Source organism: Hippopotamus amphibius, chromosome 11 (assembly GCF_030028045.1).
Source record: "Hippopotamus amphibius kiboko isolate mHipAmp2 chromosome 11, mHipAmp2.hap2, whole genome shotgun sequence".
In the NCBI taxonomy this organism is placed as follows: Eukaryota; Metazoa; Chordata; class Mammalia; order Artiodactyla; family Hippopotamidae; genus Hippopotamus; species Hippopotamus amphibius.
Genome location: NC_080196.1, coordinates 9,704,151 through 9,726,373, shown reverse-complemented (window position 1 = coordinate 9,726,373; position 22,223 = coordinate 9,704,151). Strand labels below are relative to the sequence as shown.

At 45.0% G+C, this 22,223-nt stretch overlaps 1 protein-coding gene across 3 annotated transcripts in view; it reads right to left on the bottom strand.

Moving 5' to 3' along the window:
* The window catches only part of PHACTR1 (phosphatase and actin regulator 1), a 505,241-nt gene that overhangs the window by 62,560 nt on the left and 420,458 nt on the right, over positions 1-22,223 (bottom strand). For 2 of the 3 annotated variants that reach the window (XM_057700184.1, XM_057700183.1), the window contains 2 exons: positions 17,142-17,309; positions 14,820-15,026 (listed from right to left, as the gene is read on the bottom strand). In XM_057700184.1, the coding sequence (XP_057556167.1) occupies positions 14,820-15,026; positions 17,142-17,309 (375 nt within the window). The remainder of the gene's footprint in view (positions 1-14,819; positions 15,027-17,141; positions 17,310-22,223) is intronic. The other variant, XM_057700185.1, reaches the window with a different exon arrangement.

Below are 22,223 nucleotides of genomic sequence, written 5' to 3'. Positions count from 1 at the left end.
CACGCACGGTGGGCTGTTCCAACGGAAGGGAGGCTCCCCGACAGGCGTGTTAGGGGCCTGGTGGCACCTATCCCCACCCCACCTCTTGGTTCCATGACAGCGGCACCGAAGCTTCCCAGAGATGCTCCAAATTAAGGGTGGATTCAAGTTAGACCAGCCCTCAGGGTGTCCTTGGGATGACCTTGAGTCCCCTGTCTGGACTTCATATTCCTAAAAACCACCTAACCCCAGGGGCTGCGGGCCCATGGCTGAGTCCTGTGGGCCGTAGGCTGCCTGGGAGAAGCCGGGCCAGAAGGGCAGTGATTGGCAGGGCGCACGTGCGCGTGTGTGTGCGCGTGCGTGACTTCACACCTGCTGCCCACGCCCAGAGCACTGCAAGCTCCTGACCCTCGGTCTCTGAGGCCTCTGATTTTTCTCCCGCCATCTGCCTGCACGTGGCCTTCTCCAGTTTGACGCCTCAGTCCGGTCAAAGAACATTCCTAGGGTACAAATCTGATCGTGTCGCTCTTCAGTTTAAAAGCTATCAATGGCCTGGAAATAAAGTCCAGCTCCCGGACACATCATCAAGGCTTCTTCGTGTCCCCACTTTATCTCTACCGAGTCTGCGCTGGTTCCCCCAGCTGGAAATAACCTCGCCAATTGCACGCGAAAAGCTCCTTCTCTCCTGTGACACGTCCTGCATCCCTCCTGTGGCTTCTTCCTTGCTGACCTACGCTCCGTCTGCCTCCTCAGCTAAGTCCCCGGCTGGCCTTTGCCCCTTACATGCTCAGAAGGGCTGCTGTGTCTTCGCTGGTGGCCTCAAGGCTCCTCACCTCCGCACATTTCCTCTCCTGTTTCACAGAGAAGCCCGAGGCGGGCACTCCAGGCCCTCTTTCTCTTAGGATAGGCCTTCTTTGCTACTCATCACCCCAGGTAACCACCCTCACTGCCGAACTGCTGGGTTCCCCAAACCACCTGATGTTCCAAATCCCGGAGCCTTGGTTACCTGCCCTCAGTTCTCTGGTTTGTCTTATGGGTCAAGCCCTCCTCTCCCTTCAAGATTCAGCTCAAATGTTGCCTCCCCGGAGAACCTTCCTGATGGTTCCATCACTCCCCCCATTCTGCAGCCAGTGGACCCCCTGTGGGCGTGTGGTCAGTCAGCGCCGATAACAACGGTGGCGATGATGACACTGACAGATACACTACGTGTATCTTCTAAGTGCTTTTCACATCTCACCAGCTTAACCCCCTCTGCAAGCTGGTGATGCACATACTGTGAGCATCTCACTTTTACAGATGATGGCCCTGGACTCTGAAGACACGGTACCATTCTTCCTGTTTGTGCAGCTGTCTCCTCCTACACAGAGCAAGGGCCGTGAGTAACTGCCATTACAGCCTCAGCATCTGGTACAGGGCCCAGCTGACCTAGCAAGAGGCGCAACACGTTTACAGGATGAGCGGAAGCTGTGATGCTCTGCTATGGGATAAATCCACACCTTGTCCAGAAACAGAAACTCTACGAGGAACGTCAAATAGATCGCGATTTTAGCATCATGCATGCAGCTGTGGGTGTCTGGACACTAAACTGCTGATCCAACAGCTGAGATACAGAAAAGCCTAATGATTCCAGGGGGTCTAACACGACTGCCCCCCCAACACCAAAGTGCGAACCAGTCATAACCCAAGGCTCCCTCCCCGACGGCTCATCCTTTTCCTTATCATCCTCCACACACAAGGTAACCATGCTCAGGACCACAGCAGGTAGTACTGATTCCAAAGTGGCTGAGATGCAGAAACTCACCACTCCTGTCTGGGTCCTGTTACCAAACGGCATGTTCTCATGGCTCTTGGAAGCCATAGCGCAGACCTAGCAAGTACAACGTGTGCTAAAGTGTTAGGGTTTTCATCCAGGAACCCTTAACCCACGATTCCTTCATTCGTGGGTCTGGTGGTCTGTCTAAGGCAGTAGGGACTCATTAACTTGGGCAGAAGAAAACAGAGCCAGGACGGCAACATGGAATTGTCTGCTCAACAAGGGTCAGTGACTACATTGATGGATTCCACCCATCTTGCACACATGGTATTTTCTTGCCACTACTTCCATAGTACAACTTACCTGGCATCGTCAGTGGAAAAATGGCCAAGTGGGTGCCAGGAATTCTACCAAAACAGGCAAGGAAGACATGGCCAACAGGATCAATTTAGTGGAGGTGGTTCCTTTCCTTGTTTTAGGAAAGACACGCTGGGGCCCCTGGAGAACGCCTTCTCCTTTCCCGTCTGCATCTCCCTTCTGGTTGTTTCACTACACATGGTCATCAATTAAACAGGAGTAGATAATGAAAGTGAATCATGTCAAATAATTTTTGGCTCAATGGATTTGGGACAAAGAAAGGAAATGAAGAAACATGTTAAAGTCAAGTGAAACTGTCTACTCTCAGTGAATTAGCTCCGCAGCCCCCATCTTTCTATAACACGTGGGTAACTGAGCAAAGCCTGGGCAGCTCAGATCAGTAGTAATTTGGCAAGGCCTATTTTTTATATCCTTATGACACCTTAATACCAAAACGTTCCTCGTAACAGATCTGGAAGTACACATTGGAACCCGCCGCACGCAATCTGTCATTCTGCGTTTCTGTCTGTCCCTCTCAAACTTCTCTGCCCCTCTGACCACTACACCCGCCTGGGACCTCAGCTCCTTTGACTGTGTTCACAACTGGGTCTCAGCCCTCTAATCCATCCCCACCTGTACCAAACGTCTCCCTACAACACAGGTCACACTTGAAGTCTCCCAATGGCTCCTTGCTCCAGCCCATGCTGCAAGTCCAAGGGCCACACGCTGGGCCATCGCTGTCCCACGCCACAGCTGTCTCCTACTCTACACACCCCTGATTCACTCTGGCCTGTCTGGGCAGGCCAGTTTCCACAACGAGTTTCCCAATAACTATGTACCTCCCTCTTCCAGGCCTTCCCTGTTCCTGTCAGATGATCAAAGTTGCCTTTGTCCTTCAAGGCACAACTAAAGACCATATTCCCCATCAGCCTCAGCAGGAGAGGCAAATTCCCGGGCCTCCCTGAATCTGAATTCAAAGATTCAGATTCAGTAGGATTACAATGGGGCTCAGGGGTCTGCTTTGTAAATAAGCCCCCAGATCCCTCTGACCTAGGTGGAGATCACACTTTGAGAAAGTGCGACAAGTTATTACAGAATGGAGAAGCACAAAATCATTACCAAAATTCGTCCTGCTAGAAACAGAAGATAAATTGTGACACTCATTCAGTTCTGTTAGCATCAGCAAATTGCTTAATCTATTGGATGTTCAGCTTTCCAATCTGTAAAATGGGGGAGTTAATATTATATCACAGGACTCGTAAAAGTTAAATAAGATAAAGTACACAAACTGGGCTGCGTAGTGCCTGACACTTGGTTCCTCAATAAACAGTAACTATAAATTCTCGTTGCTATCGTTTTCATCGTTACTGAACTGCTTCCTCAGGAAGCCCATCCATCCTCCCCAAGGCTGGTTTAGGAGCCCACCACCGAGCTCTCACATCCCCTGACCTCCCTCTATCACAGCATTTCATATAGAGTTGATTTAATCTATTTCACTTTTCTTCACTTGTTGCTAATTTTTATTTGTGGTAGGTGGACGTGATGTGTAATTAAGTCACACTGGGTGGGGCTGTTTCCTCACCTGTTCACCAGCAGAACCTGGGCCTAGCGCATAGTAGATGCTCCACAAACATTTGCTGGTTTTCCTTCTCATCATGTCTTGAGAGCCGCAAGAAAAGGTAGAACTTAGGGACCAGTTTCTCCTGCACTAAGGGTCTGCTAATCAAAGAAAGTGTGGTCCATGGATCAAAAGCAGCGGTGGAACCTCTTGGGAGGAAATGCAGAGTCTCAGGGCCCAGCCCAGACCGTCTGGCTCAGAATCTGCATCACGACAAGGTCCCCAGGGGACTCAGTGTACAATCAAGTCGAGAACCATCCTCTAAGATCCATCACTTTGTGAAGAGGCTGTTTCCTGTATTGGCAAAATGACAAGTGCTCAGGGCCTTCCGGAGGAGGAGAGGCAGCCTGGCGCTTGCTCTCTTGGGGCGGGGCAGGGGCTGATGGGGGCTTCTGCCACAGGCTGAGGGTACAACGGCCTGGTGAAGTCACCACGAGCTTAGAACTCAGAAGAGGTGGGGTTTAATCTCAGCTATAAGACCAAGAAGCCCTGTTGCTCTGCCTAAGACATTTATCCTCCCTGAGCCTCAGTCTTCCCATCTGTAGAAAAGGAGCACTGCCCACCTTCTAGGTCTGTTATGGGAAGTAAATGCATTAACGTCTACACAACCTCCACGTAAGGGGATGAGTGGGCTGAAAACCAGCCCGAGGTCTGGGTTTGAATCATCCTAGAGGAAGGAGCAGCTTTATGTAACTCATTCCTCCAAAAGGGCACCTTTTTATAATGTTATAAAATCCCCAAACAAGTTAACAGAGGGCCTGAGTATAAAATAACCTCAGAACAATCCTTGATATATAACAGGAGTTCAACAAATGTAGTCTTAATTCATTCTGAAATAATAATATATTCCGGGCTTCTCTCACAGGCCGTTGCGAGGGTCAGAAAAGGTAATGTGGACATGCTTTGTAAATTGCAAAGCACGACATACACCTGCTGCATTATCAACAGGACGCTTGCTGCCCCTGTGAGAGTTCACCCTGCCTGCTGCTTCCTAGCTGGGGGCGGGGGGCGCAGAAACCAAGGAAGCAATGGAGTGTGTGGTGCTTCCATCATAAGTAAGTGGGTGAAAAAAACCTGGTGAAAGTGAATCAAGTAGCAGAAGCAAAGAGGCTTCCAAGGGACCATCCTCAAAGTTTTCCATGTTTGCAACACAGCACTGCAGGAAAGGAAAAAGGCACGGTCGTCCAGGTTTCCGGGAACTGTTCCGATGCACACGGTCGTGCATCAGTACTGAGAGCTGGTGGAGAGGATGCAGAACCAGGAGTCAGAAAACCTGGATTCTCTGCTCTTAATTAGCTAAGAAATAAATCTAAGCTTCTTAGGACTCAGGTTCTTTTACCTCTAAAAATCCAGGGATGAAAAATGCCTCCTTCACCTTGATAGCACCTCCCTGAATACAACACGATGCCTCTCTCTGATGCACGATATTCATGGATGATGGGAAGACACACACTACCTCCTGCATTTATAACGACAGTGGCGGCTCCTGACACCACGCTCTCTGCTTGCTGACTTAGAAACGGATGAGTCTTCTGCAGCCAGACTGATCGAGCTGCAGTATATTCATAAAACTGTCTCTGCTGATGGAGAGGAAAGAGCAAAAACAACCAGTTCCAGAGAACAAGAAAAATAAACCCAAACCATGTCACAGAGATAAAACCCAAGAGGGCTGTATTTCCAAACCTGACACAGCTCTGGCTTATGACTTCAGACACGAAAATGAAAATCCCAGATTACTTCTGCAGTGGGGCCCGGTGGCAGAGGACTGTAGTCTATACACAGAATGAGTCTGAGTTAAATGAATACACCCTTAGCCTCTCTCCTCACTTGTAAAATTAACACCAGCTGTAGAAGCTACAGAAGCATTTATAACTGCTGACGTATCAGATACACTTGTCAACAATAGTAGCACTTAGTGTCTTAATGAACAAAAGCGTTGTAAGAATTTCTCAGCCATTTGCCACCTGGTTCCAGTGGGTTAGAATCTCTGATCTCTTTTCATAGATACAGGCATCCATCTAAGGACATGAAGTGTCTATAAGAAGTGTACTTAGAATTTAAATAGGAGTCCAACATCACGAAACTACAGAATCAGATTCCCCTGGCTGTAAGAAAGGTGCTTACAGGAGCTCCACCAATCCCTTTGGGCCATTCTGGGGACTTTAAGGTAGTCTGGCCTTTTTTTTTTGGCCAAATGCCTGGAAAGGCAAAAATGTGTTGACTGACCCCCTACGGTGAAAGAGAGAGAAGAGTAACAAGTGATTTGTGTTCAATGCCCTCAGCCTGGCTTTGCTCCCCTAAGCCAGCCCAGCACACGGAAACCACAGTAAACACCTGACATTGTGAGGATTATGTCAAGACCTTCCAGAATCCTAAAATGGGGGCCATGATCACATACGCAGCACCGGTACCTGGCTGTTTCAGAGCCACTTTCCACAAAGACACATTTTTGTTTTTTAACAGACCCTTTCCAAGACCACCTGGGGGAGATGGCAGCAAGGAGAGAGGTGTGTGCCTCGCTGAGATGGTGACACAGGGCAGTGGAGAGGGTCGCTCACCAGCTAACTGGGTCACTTGGGCACGTCAGCCCTGCTGAAACTACATTCGACTTTGTAAAAGTCAAATTACACATTATTCTTTGTCAGGAAACTGCTCTCAAAGAGTTAAAACCAGAGATGTCCCTATAATGATGAGAACAAACACCTGTTCACAAGATCAGTATTTTGTTAGAAATTATAAGTCACTGATAAAAACACATTCTATGGTTTATTCTCTCAGCAATGCAGACGGCTGCTGTTGCTCCCAGGGAGACCAGAAAGGAGAGGTCCAGGCAATTGATAATGTGGTTGAACCTGAGCTTCGTGCAAGACAGATGTAAAGGCAGGCGAGAAGGTCCAGAGATGGACAATGGAAAGGCGCCTGGATTGGATGGTGCCCACCAGGCAGGACCGCTGTCTGTGAGCACCCAGGCAAAAGCTGTAAGGAAGTCAAGTCAAAATCAGTAAGTCATGGTGGCAAACATATACATGCTCACTTGGTCTCAGAGCAGGGGAACCGGGGGATCTATCTGTGAAGTTCAAAAGCAGTAAATTTAGATCACATTCCATGAAATACTATCGGGTTGGCCAAAAAGTTCGTTCGGTTTTAAGTAAAAATAAGACATTTTTCACTTTCACCAAGAACTTTATTGAACAATGTATTCATTAAATCAAACTTTTCAGCCAACCCAATACATTGAGCATAACCCTATTAAGAAGTAGTACATCCACAGTGAAGGTACCAAGAAGTTCAGGCTAGATGCATAAATCTTATAAAGGAAAACTGAGAATGGCTAAAGTTCATCTCTAACCCTACATCCATCTGATGCATGATATTTATTTACTGTCGGAGGATTTTCTGCATTTACAGTGATGGTGGTGGCTGGTCTAACCATCTGTAGGGCATCCCCATTGCCTCATGAAATTCCCAGTGCACTTGCTGACACTTAAGGCTGGACCACAAGTCTGCCGGATGGATGACTGTCATGTTTTAACTGTTACTCTTATGAGAGGTTGCTTTTCCACCTACGTAATCATGTTTCCTTCAAACGCTACAGAAGTCACGAGAACCAGGTTTCATTTTCAGCAGCACTTAGAGCCAGAGAACAATGTGCACAGCTTCTCCTAAAGAAGCAAGCATCTTGCTATGAACTCACAGACAAATGATCATCCAGCTCTTCCTTCAACGCCTCTGTAAAGGGGCTCTATTCCTCTCAAGACCTCCTGTCCTGCTGCTGTACAGCAACAGCTAAGGACACAGCAGGGAACAAGGCAGACTAAATCCCTGCCCTTGGGAAATTTACCCCTGGGACATTGAAACAACGTCCAAGAGGAAGTGCCAAGGGCAGCAGCTTGGTGTCCTCTGCAATTTCAGGTTGAAGCTGGGCAGCACCCGTTACATTCATCCATCCAGTTGTAAACCCATCCCACAGCAGTAGCATCCATCTTATCCAAGCAACATCAAGGAGACAGGCTTGGGGGCTTTCTTGGTGGTGCAGGGTTAAGAATCTGCCTGCCAATGCAGGGGACATGGGTTCCATCCCTGGTCTGGGAAGATTCCATATGCCATGAAGCAAATAAGCCTGTGCACCACAACTACTGAGCCCACGTGCTCCAACTACTGAAGCCCTCGCGCCTAGAACCTGTGTGCCACAAGAGAAGCCACCGCACTGAGAAGCCCACGCACTGCAACAAAGAGCAGCCCCCGCTCGCCACAACTAGAGAAAGCCTGCATGCAGCAACAAAGACCCAACACAGCCAGAAAGAAAGAAAGAAAGAGAGAGAGAGAGAGAGAGAGAGAGAGAAAAGAAAAGAAAGAGAAAGAGGGAGAGACAGGCTTGGCTGAAATCAACAATTGCTGCTATAAGTGCACAGAAGATGTCTACTTCCTCCTCCAAAGTTAAATCCTTCCTCATGGCTTTCAAGGTCCTCCACAGTTACCCTCAACCCACTTCTGGTCTGATCTTTCTTGGCCTTCCTACAGGAATCCCCATTCCTGCCAAGCTGGGCCATTGGCTATGTCTTGAACCCACCATGCTTCATATGCACGTGCCTCTTCCCATCTCCTCATCCATCCCCACTAATTTTGCTTGTCTTTAAGGTCTGTCTTAAACACACCCTCCTCGATGATGCTTTTCCTGATTCTTTCCCGATCTCTTACTACTTGAATTTTTTTAGAACCATGCTTATACATCTTCACATTAAACATTTTCGGTAGCTTACAACCATCTACAACTCCGACAGCTGATAAGAGAACACTTTTTGTAAATTATATCAGGGCTGGAAGAGCACTTGGCTCATAGTGCAAAAAAACAGACAAAATATAAGTGTCATTCAGCCTTACAAAGGCAGGAAATCCTATCATGTGTCACAACATGGATGAAACTTGAGGGCATCACGCTAAGAGAAAAAAGCCAGTCGCAGCAAGATAAATACTGTATGATTCCACTTACATGACATACCTGGAGTAGTAAAATTCATAGAAATAAGGAGTAAAATGCAGGTTACCAGGGGCTCAGGGGAGAGGAAAGAGAAAGGGGTGTTGTTTAATAGGCAGAATTTCAATTTTGCAAGACAAAAAAATTCTGGAAAGCTGTTGCACAATGTGATTACACGTAACATTACCGACTATCCATTTAAAAATGGTTACGGTGGTAAACTTTACGTGTTTTCATCACATGAAGTGCCAAGTGAGTTAAATCTCCAACTTAACAGCGCTACAAAAAAAGAAAGGTATTTTGATGAAGTATTTGCCTTGATCACAGATGTCAGAGCAGAAAGCATCCTTTTAAACATGTTTTAATCAATAGACAGTCCTTCGATGCACTAAGAAAAGAATTTCTGCATTCTGAGAAAAGAAAATCAACACCAAAATACTACGGAGAAACGGGCATAAAGATTAAATTCAGGTAAATTTCCCATTCCTTCAAAGTATCAGTTATCATGAGACCGTGAACCTTAAACCTCTTTCTGAGGCTTCTGGGTTACAATTCATTTTCTTCTGTTTAAAAGCACAAATGAGGTCCAGGGTCCCAGTGGTCTAATCATCAGTTTTCTGGCATTTTCTGAGTAGAATACCAGGAGGGAAGGCAGGACAGATTCAAAAGTAGTTAGATGATTTTGGAGAGCTGGAGAGGAAGCTGAAAGAGGAGAACAAGGAGGGTGGGTGGGCTATACTGGAGAGGAATGGGGACAGAGAATCGGGCAGCAGCAGACTTTACAGATCAGAATGTGGCTGTAGAAGAACCCACTGTAGACACTGTCCTCAAAACTAGAGAGACAGCTCTAAATAGAAATGTTGGTTTTACCTAGACAAGCTCTGCATAGAGGAGTCTCATCAGACACGTGCTGGGGCTGAAAAAATACCACAGGGCATGGCTGCTGTTTGGCAGGGAAATCTGCAGTTGCAGATACTTTGGAACACTGAAACTAGCCATCAACCAGTTCTGCTATTACAGTGAGCTTCCCTTATTTCAGGTTCCAAGGACAGAGCAACTAAGCCTGGGGAAGGTCCACATGAGCAGAAGGACTTGTTTTTAAGCATCAGCAAAAGTTCCCTTTCTTTGCGGAACTGTCAGTTTCTAACTGTGGTCAAGTGCTTCCCATGTGATCTGCCCCGTTCCTGATTCCTAGACCATCTCTTTCTAGCATGTTCTTTGAAACCCAACCCAACTGCCTTTTTCTCTCTTTATAATCAAGTGCCTTAAGAACGTTCCTTATTTTCAAATGACTGGATTTTTTGTCTTTGAGTTATACGAACAAAGCAGATTTTCTAATTTCTTAAATAGATTAAAAAAAACAAAACAAAAAAGCAAACCAAAAGAAAAAAACAAACAGAACCCAAAGAAAACTAATGATTCCGTTGTTACGGATTTCAAGAACAGGTATCTTAATGGAGATGGTATAAACTACTGGTTAAAAGTGAGGACCCTGGGGTAAAACAAAATGGGGAGAGTCTACCTCTGGCACTTACCAGCTATGTCACCATGACTACGTTATTTAACATCTCTGAATTTCATTTTCCTCCCCTGTGAAGGAAAGAGTGAAGATAATAGTATCTACCGCATAGGACTAAATTGTACCTTGTCAATTTCTCCAAAAAGGCAGCTGCCGTTACTACCCAAGTGTGACTGTCAAGCTCAGCCATCACATAAGTTGAACATCCTTCCTTCCATCGGCACCTGTGGGGTACCTAATTGCCGGTACCTCAGGCAGAAGGACTGGATTATTCACGCAATGTTTAACATTTAACTTCTGGAGACCAGATGGCTGGAGAGTCGACTGATGGAGACTTAGAAAAGTAGGAAACTTGCCTCTATTACCCTTTTCCTCCAGGGCCAGCCATTATTGCAAGAAGGATGCATTTTGAGACTCGTTCATCTCAGGGCATGGCTGCTGTTTGGCAGGGAAATTTGGCAGGGAACAGCGCTCTCTGGGCACTGCTCTTCCAGCATGGAAGGGAAGCTGACACCCAACAACTCCCGACTGTCTATTACATGCCACGGTGATGCCGATGTTGGAGATAAGATGGATGAGAATGACAACAAGAGAAGGAGGAGAGTTTGGGAGAGCAAGAGGGCTTCCCTCCATCTGGTTGAAGAACAGAGAAAACGCATAAGACAAATAGTCGCCAAGTTAATTATGATTTTCCTGATCAAATGGAAGCACATGCCAACGCAGAGATATTTTGGCATACCCTTCCCTGATCGTGTACGCACATGTAGCCTCGGTCCAGGCCCATGCTTCCTCCAGCATCTACCGGACCATTAGCCACTGTCACTCTCTATTAACCACGCTTGGTGTCTTTCAAATTGTTGTCTGTTTCCTTTCAAAAATGTCAACAGAACAACAGACACTGAGAACATGCTAAAACTCATAAGTCTCAATTTAGAGTTCTAGAATTCTCAGTTTATTAACTCCTTCTGACATGGCCCCGATGTCTCTAGGGTAATTAGTAACAGAACAGGGTCAATATGGCTGCTTCACAGTGATGCAGACTCAGGATGACGGACTGCTCACTTATAAAAATGAAGCAAGTCTAATCGAGTTTACACCCGAAAGGAAAGCAGCAGACTCACAGCCCATACATCTCTGTACCTGTCTTGCCTTCATCACGTTTAAGAGGCTACCAGGTACAATATGGTAAGGATCATCAGCTTTTATGTATTTTTATCCATTTGACCCAAGCTCTATGGAGGTGAGATGTCCCGATAACAGATAAAATCCACTCTCTTGGGGAAAGAACAAGGGAAGCCAGAGAGACTGGGCTAACAGAGCGAGAGAGAGTCCTGCGGATGCAAGGTGACCCAAGTTCAGGGCTCATGGCTGAAGCTGACATGTGCTTCTATTAATTGGGTAACGAGATAAGCTGGATTTAATTTAGTGTTAATTTAAAAAAATTCTGCCAACTCTTCTTTTAAAATGTCTTATCTACTGGTACATTCTGTCTCTTCTCATTGCCCTCAGTCAGATGCTTTCAGCTTCTATTCCAACAATTGGAGCGGTCTCTTAAAGTGTCTCCCTGCCTCAGACTGTTTGATTTAATTCAACTAGTGATTTTGGAGAACAAGACACAGGGCTGGACTTGGTGGCGTCTCTGTTAGGCTGTCAACCTTCCCCTCTTCCTGTTCATTCTACACAGTGACCCAGGAACACATCTTAAAGTCTAGTTTTCATCATACCACTCACTCCCCAGCTCAAAAACCTCCGAAGGCTCTCCGCTGCCATGGAAAGAAAAATCTAAATCCTCATATGCCCTACCTGGTGAACCCTCTCTCTCAATACACCCCACGATAGACCCTCCATCCCAGCTCAGCCTCCTTGTCACTGGCCTGAAGCTGGACACCTCTGAGTGTTTGTACACCTCTTCTCTTTTGGAATGTTCTTTCCTCATTCTCTATAAAAGTCCTTCATGCTTTAATGGTGGGCTCGCATTTCAGGCTCTCCAAGAGCCCTTTTATCAGATTGTGCTGAACTGCAAGTGTTACACCCAACAATAGTTATTCTGGCCTCTATTTAATGAATATATATTCAGATTCATACATACATTATATACACGTATATACTGAACTCTTGTGTACTTGTACTCACTTTGATGCCTAGTGCAGTATTCTGCCTTGAGTTAGGTGTACTGAAGAAATGTGTACTACATGTAGGAGTTTGTTTTTCAGTATTTAATCTTTCTCAAGGAATCTGGCACCTAAGTCTTAAAAGGTACACACCCCTTAAAACATACATAATTTACTTCTAGAACTAGAATTAGCAATTCTCATACCACGAATAAGTGAGGAAAAGCTCACAGGTGCTTATAAAAATATATGCACACTGTTGAGGGACTTCCCTGCTGGCACAATGGTGAAGAATCTGCCTGCCAATGCAGGGGACACAGGTTTGATCCCTGGGCCAGGAAGATCCCACATGCCGCGGAGCAACTGAGCCCGTGTGCCACAACTACGGAGCCTGCGTGCCACAACTACGAGCCCATGTGGCACAACCACTGAAGCCTGTGCACCTAGAGCCCATGCTCCACAACAAGAGAAGCCACTGTACTGAGAAGCCCATGCACCGCAACAAACAGTAGCCCCCCGCTTGCCACAACTAGAGAAACCCCGTGCGCAGCAACCAAGACCCAACGCAGCCAATAAATAAGTAAATAAATTTATTTTAAAAATATATATGCACACTGTTGAGATGCTGTGTTTTTTACAGTAAGGAAGATGGAAACCCCCAGGGGCTCCATCATGTAAGTCAGGATTCCCACCACGTAGCTACCAAAATCACGTTGTGAAGTATTTACTAATGAGAACCAGTGCATAAGACATCGCTGAGAGCAAAAAGGCAGGTGATAAAAGAAAACATACAGTAGCAGTTGATTTTTATTAGATAAATGATAGATGGACAGTGGTTACGTCTTAGAGGGAGGCTTACAAGGGCTTTTTTCCTTTGTGATTTTCTATGCATTTAAATTTGCAGGCACTGAAGTGTTATTAATGTGTTGAATGGTTCCCTTAGAGGGAAATTTGCTCTTTTGAACAACAAACACTGACTTGGGTGGATGTATATACATTGATAGAGGAGCTTCACACAAACTTATACGTGAATTGTAATCTAATACAAGTCAGCGCCGGGACTTCCCTCATGGTCCAGCAGTTAAGACTCTGTGCTCCCAATGCAGGGGGCCTGGGCTCGATCCCTGGTCAGGGAACTAGATCTCACATGCATGCCACAACTGAAGATCCTGCATGCCTCAACTGAAAAAAAAAAAAAAAGAAAAGAGAAAGAAAAAAAGACCCCACACGGCTGCAATGAAGATCCCACAACTAAGACTCGGAGCAGCCAAATACATAAATAAATATTAAAAAATAAAAACTCAGCACCATGTAAGACATCCTGCCACTATGGGAACAACATTCATTGAACTAGGAGCTGGGAAACACAGGGTCGAACTGTGGCTCTACTGCAGAATTCCTGCCATCCCTGGAAAACTCACTTATTTTCTTGAACCTCAGTTTTTTAATGATAAAATAGGTGAATATCTTTCATCCCTATACCATATTACAAAAATGCATAGAGATCAATTAGAAACTATTTATAAAGATAGCAAACATATTGTAAAAAAGGCAGTTGATCAGTATCAGGTGGGATTATTATCAAAGTCAGAGAAACACCCCTCTGAAATCTTGAATCTCTGATTATACCACAACCTTAAATCACAAAGTGGTACCTGATTCATGTACTAATGTGCAAGGAAGTGCAATTTTACTAAATGCTCATTTTAATAACTGTGGGTGCACTTGTTAAATAACACTTGAACAATGAAAATACAGAGTCATTTCAGGTTATTACAAGATATTGAATATAGTGCCCTGTGCTATTCAGTAAATCCTTATTGCCTATCTATTTTATGTATAGGAGTTTGTTAATACCAATTATAATCTGAAAAAAACATAACTGAATTACTTTGCTGTACACCTGACACTAACATAATATTGTAAATCAATGATACTTCAATTTAAAAAAAGTCATTTTAGGACAACATTCCTCAGCCTATTATTCTCTAAAAGTATTCCCCACAGTACTTTGCAAATTACTGTCTTTGCTTTTTTTTCTTTTCCCCCAAAGAGAAGCGCATAGGCATACATTTTAATAGGAGAAATACACTGGTCTTCAGATCAATTATTTAAAGACAAAAAATTTAAAGCTTTGGCAAACTCATTATGAAGGCAACAGGTGCTACTCTTTCTCTCTGCAAAGATTTTGATGGTGAACCTAACTCACCTAGATGGGCAAGTAATCTTGACTCAGCCACATAAATGCCAATGTACATATTCACAGATACACACGCCTGCAGGCTCTTAGCATATGACCAGTAGGTATATCCTGCATGCTTCTGGACACAAACACACAAACCCAGGTCATGACGGCGTGTACCGAGACACACACAGAAACACCCAATGCCCCACAGAGCGACCTCACCAAAGAGGTGCTCGGGCCTCAGGGGAAAAGAAAAAGAGCACGAAAGGATCCCTTGAAGGGAAGGCAAGGCTGCGGGTCCCCAGAAGACGTCTCGACTCACCTGTTAAGTGGTTGGCAATCCTGGCAGTGGGTTTGGGAGGCAGGGCGGGGGGTTGCTTGAGGAGAGAGAGCTGCTTCACTGGGGTTTCCTCATGGTCTCCAGGGAAAGCAGCAGGTTTTTTGGGGGGCAGGAGCAGGACTGGTTTGGCTGAAGGATCTTGGGACAGGAGGACTCCAGACTCACTGGCAGAGGGACTGTCTTCAGACACTGAGGGGACAACCACATGACACACAGCGACATTACACAAACGCAGTGCAGGTGGGGCCGGTGGGAGCCGGGGGGACACAGGACAGGGACATGGGTTAGCAACACAGCACAGCCCCGACGGCTCCCGGTTTTCACGTACATGTGGGGCGTTAAAGAGAGACACCAGGAACCCAATAAAGCCGGGGTGGGGGTGTAGCGGGGAGGCAGAGACAGAAAACGGAGAGAGCTGGAAGGAGCGAGAGGGGGAAGAAGGAAGAGGACACTTCTTCAAACCATCCAAAGCGTCATCACTTCAACCTTGGTGTTTATAGTACAAATTCTACAGGCGCTCCAAAATGTGACTCATGGGACCACAGCCACAATCGACAGATGGCAGGTGTAGTGGATTAAGGCCCAGGGGCCCCTCTGAACCAAACCAGCACCAAACACCAGCATCTGCCTTTGGGCCTATTTGCCCTTTGCTGGGGAGGAAGAGCAAACGCCTTCTGGGGTCTTGCTTTTGCCTGCTAGATCTCGCTGTGTCCCTGTTCCCGGGTCTGAGGACAGCCCGGATGCTGGCACTGGGCAGTCCCCACATGCCTGGGGTGGCTGCTTCTATAGGTGTGCGGTCGTCTGAGCTTGGCAGCAGCATCCAGAAGGTGCTCTGCAGTTTTAGGGGGATCTTCCTGCCCCTGCCACCTCCTACATACCTGTATGGTGAAGGATGCTCCCACTCAACATCCTTTTCATTCTCCCCCCTTCCTTTCTCCTGCACTCACCAGAACCATGGTTTTCTCATTTTGATTCTGCCCAGTTCTCATTGCTCTGCATGGGGCCTGCCTCTTCCTCTCCCCCCACCCCTCCCCACCCCTGGTGCGGGGGGCATGGGGGAGGGATTTGGACCAGCTCCAGTTAAGAGCTGTCACAGGTGGTAGCCCTCATACCAGGATGGCAACCTGGCCCATGACAGAATGAGACTCTACGACTTCCCTGGGATGACAGATCTCACTACAACAATCACATCCATCGGATCCCAATGTCACCAGGAAGGTTGGACAGAATCTCCACTTATGGCTTTAGTTGAAACAATCTCCCCAGCTTGGGGAGGGGGAGGGAAATGCAGCTCAAACACATACCCCCCTCGCCATCACTGCTATAGTAACAAAGCCTGTAAATGACTCCTCTCCTGCCCTCTTCTTCCTCCTTACTCGGGGTAGCAGTGTTTCTGGCAGTCAAAGCCCTGTACATAATCCCCAGGAGAACTAGGTTCTCTCCTCTGTCTCAAGGGACACTATTACTATCAGCATTGGACACACTGATGGAGCAGTGACTCACTGGGTCCCATAGAGAAGCATGGCGCTGACTCTGTGAAACACCGTCCCGCCTGCCTCTCGCCTGAGTTCCATGATGCAGACTTTGCACTCCGTGTGGAAGAGGGTGTGGCCTCTCTACTGAGACTCCAGATATTCCCAGAGGTCCCTCCCGCCAGGCTTGTCTCCTGACAGCAGGGACCTCTCCTTACTGGTTGTCGGGAGAGTGCCATCTTCTGGCTAATGAGGACCACCCTGCAAACCCTGTGAGGGAGTGAGTACTGGCCACTCAGAGGGCTCTGGACCAAAGACAGTCAGGTGGCATCAAAAATTCTCTGTCAGCAGGATGTAACCTACCCAGTAAATTCGAGACACTTGACACATTGATTTTATATAGTAAATTGGTACAATTTACTAAATTGATATAACTATTAACTGGTATATTGGGATTAGGATTCAAAGGCATACCAGGGCCTCGTGACCAGGTGACTTAGACAGGTACCCTGCAGAGGCACAGGACCTTTTAGCTTTACCTTAACAGAAATGAGGGTTAGAAAACAGAACAATGACATTTTAAATCATCAGTATTACAAAATAAGACATATCTTCTTTAAAGAGATCAAGATTACAAAGATGTTTTTAAAGACTGTAGAAAAATCAATGGACATATCCTCCATACTTTCACACTCAGCTGCTCACATCCATCCTCATTTCCAGGAGATCCTTACGTTCAGCGTGGTTCGAAACAGAAGCCCAAGTCCAGCCAGGCTGGAGGCCCCTAGCACTGCATGCTGGGGACCGATCCCACGTCTACCAGGGGCATTACCTGTCCCATCCATGATGTCGGAAGGTTGGAGCACCTCGTATGAGCAGGGATCCCTGGGCATGGGGACTGGCTCCATCTCAGACAGGGCGGGCAGAGACAGCTGGCTGGAGCTCAGGGACTGCCCGTTCTCCAGGGAGTCATCTTCATTCGATATGGAGAGCTCCCCGTCTGTCAGAGCAAGAAGGAGATGGCAGAGTTAGACCATGCCTGCCTTCCAGAGAGGGGTAACATTTATAGCCTGCTACCTGAGCCTAGAGGCTTTTGAACAATCTTTATCAAGGCCAGTATGGAAAGTCTACTCTCGTTCTTTTGCTTTGAAGGCATCTAACCACCAGGGCAACAATTTCCAGTGGTCGTCAGCAAGATGCTTGTTTTCTCTCCATCTCCCTAATCATCGACAGAGGAATGGATAAAGAAGATGTAGTACATATGTACAATGGAATAATACTCAGCCATAAAAAAGAATGAGATAATGCCACTTGCAGCAACATGGATGGACCTAGAGATTATCATACAAAGTAAAGTAAATCAGACAGGGAAAGACAAATATATGATATTGCTTATTTGTGAAATCCAGAAAAAAATATGAATAAACTTATTTAGAAACAGAAAGAGACTTGCAGACACAGAAAACAAACTTATGGTTACTAAAGGAGAAAGGGGGTGGGGAGGGATAAATTAAGAGGTTGGAATTAACATATACACACTACTATATATAAAATAAACAACAAGGACCTACTGTACAGCACAGGGAACTACTCTCAGTATTTTGTAATAACCTATAAGGGAAAAGAATCTGAAAAAGAATACACACACACACACACACACATATATATGTGTATAATTGAATCACTGTGCTATATACCTGAAGCTAACATGATATAAATCAACTATACTTCAACCTAAATGCCCATCAACAAATGAATGGATACAGAAGATGTGGCATATATATACAATGGAATATTACTCAGCTATAAAAAGGGATGAGATGGAGCTATATGTAATGAGGTGGCTAGAACTACAATCTGTCATACAGAGTGAAGTAAGTCAGAAAGAGAAGGACAAATATTGTATGCTAACTCACATATACGGAATCTAAAAATGGTACTGATGAACTCAGCTACAAGAATAAGGATGCAGATACAGAGAATGGACTGGAGAACTTGAGGTATGGGAGGGGGCGGGGGGTGAAGGGGAAACTGAGACGAAGCGAGAGAGTAGCACAGACATATATATACTACCAACTGTAAAATAGTCAGTGGGAAGTTGTTGTATAACAAAGGGAGTCCAGCTCGAGGATGGAAGATGCCTTAGAGGACTGGGGCAGGGAGGGTGGGGGGGACTCGAGGCGGGGGAGTCAAGGAAGGGAGGGAATACGGGGATATGTGTATAAAAACAGATGATTGAACCTGGTGTACCCCCAAAAAAATTTTAAAAAAAATTAAAAAATTTTAAAAACTCATAATCTACCATATTTGCTACGTGTTTTTCAAACCAAAAGGAAAATTAATTTTTCTTCATAATTTTTGAAAGCTTGGAAAAACTGAGCAGGACTCAGAGACTGGAAAACCAGGTCAGGAATTCTTACTTCGGGGAGCAAAGGGCTTCAAGCACTCAACAAGCACCAGGACACAGTACACCAAGGCCCTAGGAAAAACTCACCCTGTCTTCTCTTTATCTCTGCCCACATCCAATTTCTCTAGATAAATGCTTAGGGGGGCTCTAAGCTCCAGCTGAAGGGCCGTAGCAGCCCAAGGATGCTGGGAGGTGCCAGGCTTCTCCCAGTGCCCACCAGTGATCCTGCCGGGTGGAGGACAGACTTTGATCTTGCTCAAAGCTCAGCAAGACAGGGGGCAGCCAGTTAACACCATGGTGGAGGATCAAAGGCTCCTGCACAATGGCCGTTTGTCAAATCAAAATTCCCCCAGTGTGATTTCATCCTAGCCCAGGGGAGTCCTAGATTACCAGACATTAAAGTCAAATTAATTTTTAAGGAGGACTGAAAGCTGTTCTAGTCAGATGAGTAACCATCCAGATGAAAGACTAAGTTATGTTTAGGCAGAAACAAAGAAACCAGCAAAGCAATCACCTGCCTTAAAAGGGAAGATGGATGATTTACTCGTAGAAATAAAACAGTGAAATGACTCCAAGATTAATCTTGGATAAATAATCCTTTCCTTTTGCTATGTTCCTCTCAAGGCTTTAATTTTATACACAATGATGGTATGGCAGCAAAAGATGTCTCTGCTCACCCCCTTTCCCCCCAGTTAGAATTGGCCTGATGAAATGTATGTTCAACAGAGCAATTTACAAACTGACAGGCTTTAGGCAGCATGTGGTTCAAGGACATATGATACTTGATCTGAATTTTTTATAAACAGAAAAAAATATATATATATAATGGACACCAAAAAAATCATCTGAAGCAGACACTATAAAGCACTGATTCTTGAAGATTGTGAGTTTTCCCCCTTCTTTTCACTTGATCTTTTTATGTGTCTCAAATGGTAATAGCAGTCACTAGAAATGTGATTAACAATATGAGTACTACTTCCCATTAATAAGAGAAGAGCAGTGCAGACTCTCACGCCAATGCTATGGAAAGTACACAGCTGAACTGAGTGCACCCAGGATGGGAAGGGCTGTGGGTGCGAGCATTAATGCACAGCCATCCCATAAGGGACGGTCACCGGTCCTCTCAACACGCTTTGATTTAGCTTGTTCAAACTGACACCGTGGGAAGCAGCTCTGCTTCAGATTCCCAGCTGGTGCAATAATGATGCAGCTGCCATTAGGTTTAATACATCTCCAGGAAACCACTTTGATTTTTGATGTTCCAAGTGTAGCAAAAGTCCTGGATAAGACAACCAGAGGAGGAGGGGCTTCAGGGCTGTTGACATGTTTTGTTTCTTTGGGGCAAAGATGTGATGGAATGATTGCTATACATTTTCTTTATAGACAGCCTGGTTAGTTTGTTTATTTTTAATACAATTGTGATTAGAACACACAACATGAGGTCTACCTTCTTACATCTGTAGCGCACAATGCAGTATTTTTAACTACAGGCACGACGTTGTCCAGCAGATCACTAGAATTTATTCATCTCGCACAGCTGAAATCTTCGACTTGTTGAACAGCAACAATCCATTTCCCCGTCCCCGTCAGCCATGGCAACCACCCTTCTACTCTCTGCTCCCGTCAGTTTTGCTATGTTAGATACCTCACAGAAGGAGAATTATAGAGCCTCTATCCTTCTGTGACTTGCGTACTTCATGTAGCATAATGTCCTTAAGGTTTATCCACGTTGTCTCCTATGGAAGGATTTTCTTCTTTTTCCTGGGTGAATAATATTGCACCGCATACACAGACCACATTTTCCCTACAGTAAGTCCCCTACATATGAACCTCCAAGTTGAGAACGTTCACAGATGCAAATGTGCGTTCCATCAGCGTCAGGGGGGAGTGAAATGGCAGCTTGTCCTCTGTCTCCTGTTGCTGACGATGCTTCAGCTCTACAACCTCCCACCTCCTCTCCCTTCTCCAGTCAGTAACTCTTCTTGCCTGTTCACTTGATGCCAGCCCCAGCGCGCCAGCTGCTGTACTGTACTTTTCAAGGTACTGTAGAGCAAGATTTAAAATGTTTATTTTTTGTTTGTTTATGTATTATCTGTGTGAAAAGCATAAACCTATTACAGTACAGTACTATATAGCTGATTGTGTTAGTTGGGTACCTACGCTAACTTTGTTGAACTTATGAACAAATTGGACTTAGAAACTTGCTGTCGGAACGCAGCTCATTCATATGCAGGGGACTTACTGTATCCACTTATCCATCCGTAGACATGTAAACTGCTTTTACGATTTAGATTGCTATACATTTTAACTACTTAGACTACTTATGTCTAAGGACTATAGACACAATTTTGGGGAAAAAAAGATGCAAAGGCAGATGGATTACTTTAGATTCCCTCTATGAATCTCTGTTTCATCAAGGCAGCTGGCTGAACACTACAGGTTTTGGTGGCTGCAGAGAAGCAATATTACTCCCTCCTCTTGGGACATATTAACTCAAAACATTTACCTCCCTATGGATTAAAAGTACCTTTGCTAAATCACAAAGGCCCAAACCACTTGGGAAACAATCCTGCAAATTCCACTGTCATAATTTCTAAGTACACATTTCCATTAAAAAATGAAAATAGGAGAAAAAAGAAGAAATATGACACTGATCCTACCTCTACCCTAACAGAAAATTTCTTTTTTCATATTTTCCATAGTTGTACGTATCACATTTTATTTTGCGTCTTGCTTTTTTACAACTTTTATAAGCATTATAATTCGCATAGCTATCTTCTTAATAATGATATCGAATGAATATACAGATGTTTACTTAGTTATCTCTCTGTGGCCGGTCACAAAGGGATTTCCAATGTTTTATGCTATTATGAAAACAGAAATCTCTGCTGACTATCTTCCTGAATAAAATCTTTTCTGCAATTAGAATTCTCCCCCTTTAGGAGAGATTCCAGTAAAGAAATTTATGTGTATTAATATTTTAATGTCTACTGACACATACCTGGATCTTGTGAAATCGTTTTTCTATAGGGTTTGTCAATTTACACAGCAGCAACATATAGATCACACGAATTTCTTGGCTTTTGGTCATTTCTCCAACATCAACATTGATAACCACGTTTTATCTATCTACCTACCTACTTACCTACATACATGTATGTACATATCTGGCAGAAATAAAGCCATGCAGTAGGTACAAATTCATTATTAATACCATTTATGACTAAGATGGATGACAAAAGTGAAATGTGACCTGGATTCATATCACATGAGGATAAAATGCTGCTGCTACTGTTAAGTAACTGTCATTTTAGAATTCTTACAACATTTTCAAATGTACACAAAAGTAGGAGCATTAATGTAATGGACACTTTATACTCATCACCAAGCTAAGGAATTAGCTGGGAATTGGGAATTCCTAATGGTTGGTAATTCCCAAGTTTTATTAATCTGAAGACTACTTATTTTACTGAAGTATAGTTGATTTACAATGTTGTGTTAATTTCT